The following is a 10,362-nucleotide window of genomic DNA, read 5'->3' as shown; positions in this document are numbered from 1 at the left end:
TTCAAAAAGTTTGAAAATTTCTCTTAAGCATATTAGTGGGCTGAGAACTATTTATTTTAAAACTCTTGTGTGGGAGAAAATCGGATACGGAAAGGGCTTGAATTATTTTAGTTAGAATAAGAACTTATACCATAAGTTTAATACCCTCAATTCATTGATGGTCAAATTTTTTCTCAATGACTTATTTGGACAGGATTATATTTGATTTCCTAAACTGGACAGGTGAAAAAAATCCCCTGTTTTAAGTACTAGCCAAACATCCCTCCACTGGTATTGAATTTGTCAACTTGGAGGACAGGTGATAATTATATTGTCAACATAAACATTGGTACACAGAGATGAAATCTGGTCAGATCTAAATTATTAAGTGTTAACCCTGTCATTTTCCAGCCTCATTAAAATATCTTTAATTCTCAACTTTATTTTTTAATACCCTAATGTCAGAATAAGTTTTATGTACATTCCTCAAGCAGTTAATGCTGCAGAAAGATTTGGGGCAAAAGTGAAAATGAGAGCTGGGTCCATGGAACGGACTCAACTTCATTTCGGTCAGACAACTAACTGAGATCTCATTCATTTTGCAGTTTATCTTCAGCTGAATCCAAAGAGCAGTAACTTGTTTTACAAGATACCAAGATAAAGACATGATAAAAAAAACTTTGCCTATTAGTCCCATTCACATTGGTGGCTATCTCCTTGATAAGCTCTTGACTGCTACTGACATTAGTAAATCTGACAGATCTGTAGGAACATAAATATTTTGTAAACAAGATTACAACAAAAATCATGAATTTTATGAGTCTGAGGTGCTCTTAAACTAAAGTTTTATCTCTTGGAGCAAATAGTTTGTGAACTTCAGTTAACTCCAATCTGTATTTTTAGCTAATAAATAATTGATTTAATGAATTTAAATTTTCCAAAACACATGCTCATATAAATTTAAGTTTTGATATTTTTTACAACACAGTTGTTATAAATATAAATCTTTCACAATTGAAAAGAAGATTTTAAAATGACTTGAGGGGTCAGACATCCAGACATGGAACAATCTTTGAAATAAAGAAGATATTAGGTATTTGACAGCAACCTTACAAAACAAAGCTCTAAAAGATATATTAATGTCAACATGAAGTCTTTCAACAAAAGACAAATAGGTCTGCATCTGTATATTTGTTTATGGTTTTATCCAAAATATTTTAGACAGGACTGAAATTAGCAGGGTCAATGGTTCAACAACCCATAAATGAGGGGGGATAGAAAGAGTTCTGATCCCTAGATCGCTGCTTAAAAACACAAAATCATGAGGTCCTGAAATTTAAATAAATTTAAATCCTGCCATCCCAAAATTTAAAAAAAACAACCTTGAATCGGAAAAGGTTAATCCCAAAATCCAGAGCTTTTAAAAAACATTCAATCCTGGAGTCCTGATAAAGGTTCTATTCCCCCTCATAAATGATAAGTAATTGTACTCTGAAATCATATTTATGTATAGTCCAACCCTTGCACATGTCCTTCAGACATACCCAGCATCCAAGAAGAACATATTTTGAATCACCCTTTTATGCACAGATCTTGTAAAATGCTAATGAGTACACCAGTGTGTAATAGCAAAAAAAAACGTTAAGATATCTCACCTTTGTAAATGACATTCTGACATAAGCCTTAAAAAATGAAGATAGTTTTGTGATTATTATAATTATCAATCCAGACATCAGGTCTAAAGATAAACTATTAGAGAGATAATATGTCCTGGAAGGTGTACTGGATTAGGTGGTTCACTAAAGTTGTATTGCTTCACACAAACCAACCATAACATTCTCAATGTCAAGACAGGCAGATTTGAAATGAAACATGCAATTAATAGTGCATTTGTTTTTATCTAAAAATGTTACTTGTTGTAATTAGCATAGTTTGGCTCTTGAATGATTGAAAACAGGTTTTTAATGGGTAAGAGAAGAAAAATGATTTCCGTTTCTAATTCATTGTTTGATAGTGATACTGATAAGGATTCAAATTGGTAAATTTTAAATCAAATTTAATTCTCCTTCAAGATATGATAGGATTTTCCATGCACACATGACTCCAGTAGTTCCTTTAAAACCATTTTAATATTGCACATGCTAGAAACCAATTAAAGTTTTAGAAAAATGATCAAGAGCATAAAATTCAAAATGGCCGAAATAGACTAGACCAACTGTCTTAGGAACAATTAGGACATAGTGAAAGAGACTTGATGTTTCAAAATTTGTCTGCAGTGAAAGATAATGCTATAATGCTTAAAGTGTGCATGTTTTTACTACTCCAGGCCTTAACACTTGTATCTGGTCCTCGAGATCTGGTCACCCAAATAGATAGTCTCTGATTGAAAGACTAATTTCTGGCACCACTTAAAAACAAAAAGCTCATCAAATTGAAGTACTCACACTTAAACTATACAAAAAAAAATCTGTTTACGTCTTGGAGGGGATTTTGACTTTAAATTTTGACAGTTGGTTCTCCATTTTAGGAGTTTTGAATCTGGTAAAGTAATGAAGCAGGGAGATAAGTCAGTAGTTTATCAAGTTTAACAGTAATTAAGGGACACCATCAATCATGTTCTAGGGAATGGTAAATTAGCACTGAAATCATCATTTGGAATGTCAGGGAATACCATTCTCACCTTAAAACTCATAAATCCTATCACTAAATATTATTGATGATGTTGTTTTACCTGTTTTACCTCTGTCGGAAGGTTAAATACACAAAAAAAACTGCAGTTAATTTAAGGTAGATGACAAATGTAATGCTTCAAACTGCAGTATCTTTATCATTGGTCAATTTATTTATAGGAAATAACTTTCACTTTCAATAAATTAAACTTTTCTTTTACTCTATATATTTGTATGAAAGAACTTAATTAATGTTTCAAACTGCAGTATCTTTGTCATAGGTTAATTCATAATAGGAAATAACTTTCACTTTCAATAAATTAAAGTTTTCTTTTACTCTTTTGTATGCAAGAACTTAATTAGAAAATTTGTGTTTTTTTTCCAGTTGATAACTTAATTTATTTTTTATTTTTTCACTGCTATATATATGTCACATTTCAGCAGATTGTTGAATTATGTTCAAATGCGCTTAAAATAGAAAGAAGGCTTCTAAAATATATGCATCTTGTGGAGTTGAATTGGAATCATTTAATTTAAAATAAAAAAGTCACAAGATGAATATATAAGACAAAATAGTTTCCTTATTAATGTCAACTTATAACTATTTTTTTATAGTAAAATATAGAATTTTTTTGAAGAAAAAAACTTCAGTTAAGTGACTTTGCTGATTCAGTAATACAGTCATATTTTAAAATTATACAGGTCTTAAAATTATAGTTTGTAAATTACAAACCAAAAAACATACTGACAAGAACCTCCGAGGCATGAAAGATGTCATCCAAGATTTTCATCACCAATTAAAGATCTGAATTTAAATTTAATCAAGCCCAAAGATGCAGATAAACTAACAAAAGCCAGATCATCCAAGCGTTTGAACACATTGATTATTGTTACAAGTTTATTTGGAAATATTTCAAGCTTGCCAGGGTCTGTGATGGTGTTTAGTTGTTAAAAAGGGATTTTGAATTCACACCTCGATCAAGTCGATCAAGTGTTCAATGACTTCAAATTTGAAATGAACACAAGAAAACCATCTAATGTTAATTGAATTTTCTACTAAATTTTATCAAAACTTATAGAATGATTTCGATGATTGGCAATGGAAGCCTGTTCAGTGAACATTTATAAAATTTAGGATGTAAAATTGTCAATATTTGTCAAAACCCAGTGGGTGGCAGATAAAATACGGGGAGAGGCTTTCAATTTTGATGTAATCAGGTTAAGATATAGATAAAGTACTGACATACTGAGGCTATATTTCATGTTTGGTTATCAATAAAATGTGAATTTTAATGTTTTTGTCTACTTAAAAAATCATCAGTGTTAAACTTACACTTTACTGCACAAGGAGCTTCTTTTGCATTGCTGAGTGCAGCAATATCTGATCTTCTAATATCTAATGAAAAAACACAGCATGTTTTATTCTTGTTAATTGACACAAACATGAGAATTGTATAAACCTAATTCACTACACCTCAGTTCATCTTCACTTTTTGAAATGATCAATGTGAAAACGTAATTACTTTTAAGCAGGTGTATTTAAAACATTAATGCTGAATCCTGTTTCCCTTTATCTTATAATTAAAAAAATTCAGTCAACATGGCATGTTAATTCAATGAAGGTTGATTCTTCCGACCCAGTATGGTGTTAATTATTTAGAAGTTGGTTTTAATATTATAGTTATTAGCAGACGTGTTGTTAGTAAGTGCTTCATGAATGAATTTCTCTGTGTTCTGAAAATAACAATAAAAAAGTGAAAAAAATGTTAATTGGAGACATCAGATTTTTTGTATTGAGTTACATAACTTTTAATTAGGAAAAAATTTGTAAGAATCAGTAAAATTAAGAATTACTGTAAAATTTATAGTTTTGCTTAGAAATCTGTGGTGTTTGTTATGTTTAGATTGAAGATTTATATGTTTTAAAGAAATAACGTAGGCAGATAATTGTTTTAAAAAAAGAAGTTTGAAGTTTGGATGGGTTGGGAAACTAGGGTAACTTTAGATTTTAATATCTACCAAATTACAAACTAATGAATGTTTGTCTGGTCTTGCTAGACTCTACCAGAAAGAAACTGACATAAATGTCCTTCGTTTCAACTAACTAACTCTATCGATACCTCCAACAGTTTGATAAGGTATAGTGACTCCTTGTAGATGTTATAAACTACTAGTATATATTTAGTATTACACCATTTTAAGGTCTTGATAAACAAATAATTTTGTGAAACGTTTTTTCAGTTGATTGATAACACTATATGGTTTATAGTTATGAATTGTTACGGGAAGTTAATTAAATATTTATAACATGTCTTCCCATTTAACATATTAATTAGCCAATTTTACAATATTTCACTGTATTGATTTGTCTTGTTCAGTTCCAAGATTTATAGAATTTGTCCTTTCTTTAAATTCACAAATTTATAAAATTTTAATACATGTAGCTCATTTCTCACCCAATCAATTACTGGACAAAGGTTGGTTTTATGGACACAAATTGGCTTAATTGATTCATCATAGGTGTCATACAAAGTCAGAAAATATTTTCTCAAAATATTTAACAGAAAACCACACTTGTTATCTAGGGTTGCCACCCCATAATTTACAAAATTGATAAATAAACTGAGAATAATGCAAACATTGTGAAGTTTTAATTTTTAGAGCTAAGCCTATAATGTGTGGAACTTCAGCTACTTTATACACCTTTTATAAAAAGTGTCAGCGCTTTGACAAAGATTTCATATTTAATATGGCGATAATGATCGGAGATGATTAAGCAATGACAAAATTTAACCATGGAAATTGATTTTCTCTTTCACTATAACACCCATTGAAAAAAGTGCAGACAATAAGCCCCTCTAATACAAAACAGCAAGATAATTTATCTAAAATATAATGCTTTTATTTATGATAATAAAAAACCACTAACTTTTCATAACTTATTCAATAAAGTTTGTAAAGCCTGTTTTTCATAATGATAAAAAAGTCACTTAGGCGTTGTTATTGATAACTCATCCATGGGTACAATGGTTTTTCTACGTTATAATGAAAAGTACCTGACTTTTTAATTAAAAACTCACACTGTTTATTATATATACATGGTACATAATTAGCTTCTCAATGTTTGAAGTTGTACTTGGTCTGACCTTAGCTCTGTGCCCAGTTAGGGTCAGAGGTCCAACCCACTTGAAAAGAAATGACCAAAACAAACTTTGAAAGAAAAAAAGAAAAAAACTTGTTAGTAATTATTTAGCAAAGATAATATTCGGGCCAGAAAATTCTATGGTGTTAGTCCAATGAAGGGTGAAATTAAATGATTTATTGTATTTTGATAAAATCTTTGCTAACTGACTTTAATTTGTGAGGAATATAGCATCAAACATATTTTTTATTCAAAATTTACGTTTTTTCAATAAAAAGAGCTATATTATATTTTTTGATATACTGGTAAACCAAATGTCCTTGAACTCTAACCTATGAGTATTGTCCACCCACAGCTAGCCATATCTACATCCTATCATTGTGTATAACTCATTTTGGACCTTAGGTTAGGGAAATATTGATAACATCTTTATCACAATCTGCTAGTTACATAGTCTCTACTTATTTCCTGTAATTTTAGAAGACCTAAGGGCAAGAGTTATGGACCTTGGCACATGTTGTCAATTTATGTATTTTTCTAATTTTTAATTAAAATATAAAACTACTGATGTGACTAAAAGCTTGACCGATTGATTTCCACTGCGTGTACAGAGAACCAGAAAAGTTTATTTTTTATGTAGAAGAAAAACATTCTTCAATAATTTCCGCTATGAAATATTAACCACTGGACAATAAGCAAAAATCCCTCACTTGTTCATGTGACAGTGGGCTCTCAGGGAGCTTCATTATCAACATAACAAAATCCTAACCAACTAACTTTTATTTTTCAGGATAAAGATAAAAGACAAGGAGATGATAGTCACAGTATAGGATCTACCAGTGATAGTGGGCGGGGTAACAGTGATGATGAAACCAGTCGATCACCACATTCTACAGGTAAAAGAATAGAAATGTGAACCTAGTAAAAAGTTTGGAAAGATGTGAAATAATTGTAAAGTTTAGGACGGGAAGGACTAGAAGGGAAAATTTGTATACAACTTGACACTTTGTGACCAAAACTTGTCTGATGCTATAAGAATATAGTAAAATGTTAAAACTCAGTTCATTTTCGTCCCACATTCCACAAAGACAGATATGTTTGAACATTATTATATAGCTCAGAAGTACAAAGTCAAGATAAGAACCCAAGTTCATCCAACTGAAATCAATGGTTAAACATCTTTGTTTTTACATAATGTTTTCAATGCAAATAGACAAGATATAAAAATTATAAACATTAAAAGTTTATAGACCCAGGAATGACCAATACTTCCTAAATTAAAGTGTTAAGAAAACAGAATTATCAATTTAAACCTCAGTGGTGAAGAACCTTTATCATCTGATAGTATGATGAAAATAAACACACCAAAGGGTTAGTATGCCTAGATTCCTTTTCATTAAAGATTCTTTGAAAATGATCTCCCAGATTTGTTGAATTATCTGTTCCATGTAGTTATTTCTATAATATAAATCAATTAAGTCAATAGAAATGAGATTCCTCTATATAAACATTTCTGTAGCTTTTTGTATTTCTTCTTCATATATCTCATATCTCATTGTTGGACAGACCAAAAATTGATTTTTCAGTACAAAATGATGTAGTGTCAATATGATATGACCTCCATCAAACTTAATAAATTAAGACTTTTAAAACCAGATAGAATATACAAATTGTCTTCTACTGGATAAAAAATGTAAGGATTTGAAAATAATACATATCACATTTTTAATGATCATTGCTATATAGTTGTATTTATGATTAAATTCATCAATTATTTTCTTCAATGATAGTATGTCTAGAAGCACAAGAAAAAAAATCTGCCTTCTCAAGAAAAATATTTAAGTAAATTAGTGGTTTAAAGAAAACAATTCTGATAGTAAGTAATAAGAGACATTGTAAAAACAAATAAAATTGACCTGCTGTTGAAATATAAAAAAAATTATCAGGGAGAGAAAAAATAAACAAGAAGGAAATATTTTGACAGAGGAAAATTATTCCAGCAATTCAATTAGAACAGTTGTATTGATACTAAGTATCACTCCATCTGTCCATAGTGTCCAAATTCTATAATTGGGGGCACCTGTTCTAAACAAGTGTAAATAATCAAAAATATTTGAGGTGGAGATTATTTATTGGCTTATAAATTTCTATAATTATATTGATCTGTTGATACTTTATTGAAAACTGTGATTTGTGTGAAATGCTTTTAAAATTGATTTGCAAAACCAATACTGATTGAGTAAATATTTATCTGGTATTTTTTTTTATATTTTGTAATCAAAAATAAGATATTTTACAGAAATTAATTCAACAACTGTTTCTTTTTGGAACTTTAAAAGTTTTCCTTATGCGACAGAGGATAGTTATACTGTTATAAATTAAACACTATTATACATATGCTTTGTTTTATCTTTTCAGGCAACAGAACGCAGCATAAAGGAAAACAGGGAAAACATTCTGGAAACTCAGACTCATTGTTCTCACCGAGAAAAATCTCACATTCCCAACCCCTGCTGTATAGTCCATCTAAAATGAACGAACAGCACGGGTCCAGACAATTAAAGTATCATACAGACAATCCGAGAAATATTTTTCATTTCGACCAACAAGAAAATGGACCAGTGATTGACTGTGTAGTCTGACCAATCAAATACTGTCTTGACTTTACCGCCATAGTGTTGTCTGTGATATAACTTTAAAATGTGTTCAAAAACAATATTTATGAAACTTTAAATGTTGTGTTATGTGAGTGCTGTTTTGATTCTACAAAATATTGACATGATTTCTACAAAACATTTTGACGTGGAATTGTAATGAAGAATACATTCTGACTCTGCTCTAGACGAGCAAAATATGAAAATCCAACAATCTTCCAATTATGAAACTCTGTACATATATGGGGGAAACATTGAATAAAGCTATCAAATTAAAAAAAAAAGTGATGTTCTCCAGTTTGAAGGTGGATAAAACTGGTGGAATTGGTTGAAGAAAATTGTAGTACCTCATACTGTATGGAAGAGCTGATGTAAAACCAATTAAAGACAGGATTGTAAAAGGTTTTCCATGAACATCTTTTGATCAGGTAAATAATAAGTTTGAGTTGATTATATACATAAAAAAATGTTTTTTTTTGTGCTGCTTGCATCAAACAATACTCATATCAAACTTACAAGGGAGATAATCATATATTTTGTTTTCAAAGGAATGTACACCTATTTCCTCTCTAAATCTGCCTCCACAAAACCTTTTGCCAATTGACAAAAGTAGGCAAGAAACTCAAAATTGTAGGGACAAATGATTTTAATTTTATTTTTCATGTTTAAAGCTTCTATTATCACTTTAGTTAGTTATGTTTGCAATCGTCACTTAAACAACTTCCAACTCTACTGCTATGAAATTGAAAGACTCAAGAATATATTTAAATGGACAGTTTTCTCCTAAAAATCTTAACATCTTGTACATTTTCTTTTTCAGAAATGGACCATGTGTTCTTTGAAGTATGACCTGTATGAGGAGCTGAACACTTATCAGTGTGTTGTGAGACTGTCCCAAATAGATGTTTTATACACAGAACCGATTATTATGGAGAACTGTCTTGAATGTGGTTTAAATGATGTTTGAATGATACAAGACACTTATTTAACATTATGTTAGAGATTTAATTTATTTATTTGGAAGTAGAAGATTTGGTCTCTCAAAACTTTCATTAGATGTATCAATTCTTTCTATGTGTACATGTATGTTGGAATGAAGTTATGGCTCATTGACACTCTAGTTCTTGTCTCACAGTGCTTTAGGTCTTTGATTTCAATGATGCCGTTTCAGCTTATATAACATGTACATGAAAATTAGATGGCAATGTGTTCTTTAAAATGTAAACTTGCTCAAATCTGCATGGTATTATTAGGGTAATTGTAAACCAATAAACTTATCAAATTAAATATATTGGGCTAAAATTAAATATAAATTCCTCTTGAAAATATGTGTTTCTCTCAATAATAAATAGTTTTTGTAATGTTTTGTTCAAGATTTTATCGTGCATCTGTATTAATAGTGAAGTTGTGTAATAATGAAAGTCATATTAAAGATTAAACCAGATAAGTATGACATTTATTTTAATTTAAAACAACTCTGAATAAAACTGGCATGATGTAAAATTAGAATAGACATGGCAACAACCCAACAAAAGAATAATGAAAAATTGTAAAAATCTCCAATGATGATCTTGATCAATTGTGTTTTACAAATTATGTTTTTAAAAACTTCAAGTTAACAACTTAATTAAAGAGAAATATTAAGATTTGTCAAATGAGTTTTTTGAAATATACAAAACTTTTGTCAGTACATTTTTCTACTTTGTCACTATGATTAGTTCCATAGTGTCTTAATATAACATATCTTATTTTTGCTTTGAAGAATGAACTAATGCACTGCATGCATGGGTTTGAGAATTTCATATTTTTCATTTATTTTAGAGGAGAATAATCCCTTATGAGTATTAAAAGTTAATTCTATAAATCCCTTGTTTATATAAACTAGTTATATCTAGAAAATAGGCAGCTAATTGAATAA

The 10,362-nt window shown here is 29.8% G+C and overlaps 1 protein-coding gene across 5 annotated transcripts in view; it reads left to right on the top strand.

Moving 5' to 3' along the window:
• Positions 1 to 8,867, top strand: part of LOC134696477 (protocadherin-9-like) — a 29,311-nt gene extending 20,444 nt beyond the window's left edge. For all 5 annotated transcript variants that reach the window (XM_063558307.1, XM_063558311.1, XM_063558312.1 and 2 more), the window contains 2 exons: positions 6,581 to 6,686; positions 8,209 to 8,867. In XM_063558307.1, coding sequence (XP_063414377.1) covers positions 6,581 to 6,686; positions 8,209 to 8,432 — 330 coding nt within the window. In that variant the 3' untranslated portion in view covers positions 8,433 to 8,867. The remainder of the gene's footprint in view (positions 1 to 6,580; positions 6,687 to 8,208) is intronic.
• The last annotated feature ends 1,495 nt before the right edge of the window (positions 8,868 to 10,362 follow it).

Source organism: Mytilus trossulus, chromosome 14 (assembly GCF_036588685.1).
Source record: "Mytilus trossulus isolate FHL-02 chromosome 14, PNRI_Mtr1.1.1.hap1, whole genome shotgun sequence".
NCBI lineage: Eukaryota > Metazoa > Mollusca > Bivalvia > Mytilida > Mytilidae > Mytilus > Mytilus trossulus.
The sequence above is the reverse complement of the archived record's forward strand: the minus strand, read 5'-3'. Positions and strand labels throughout refer to the sequence as shown.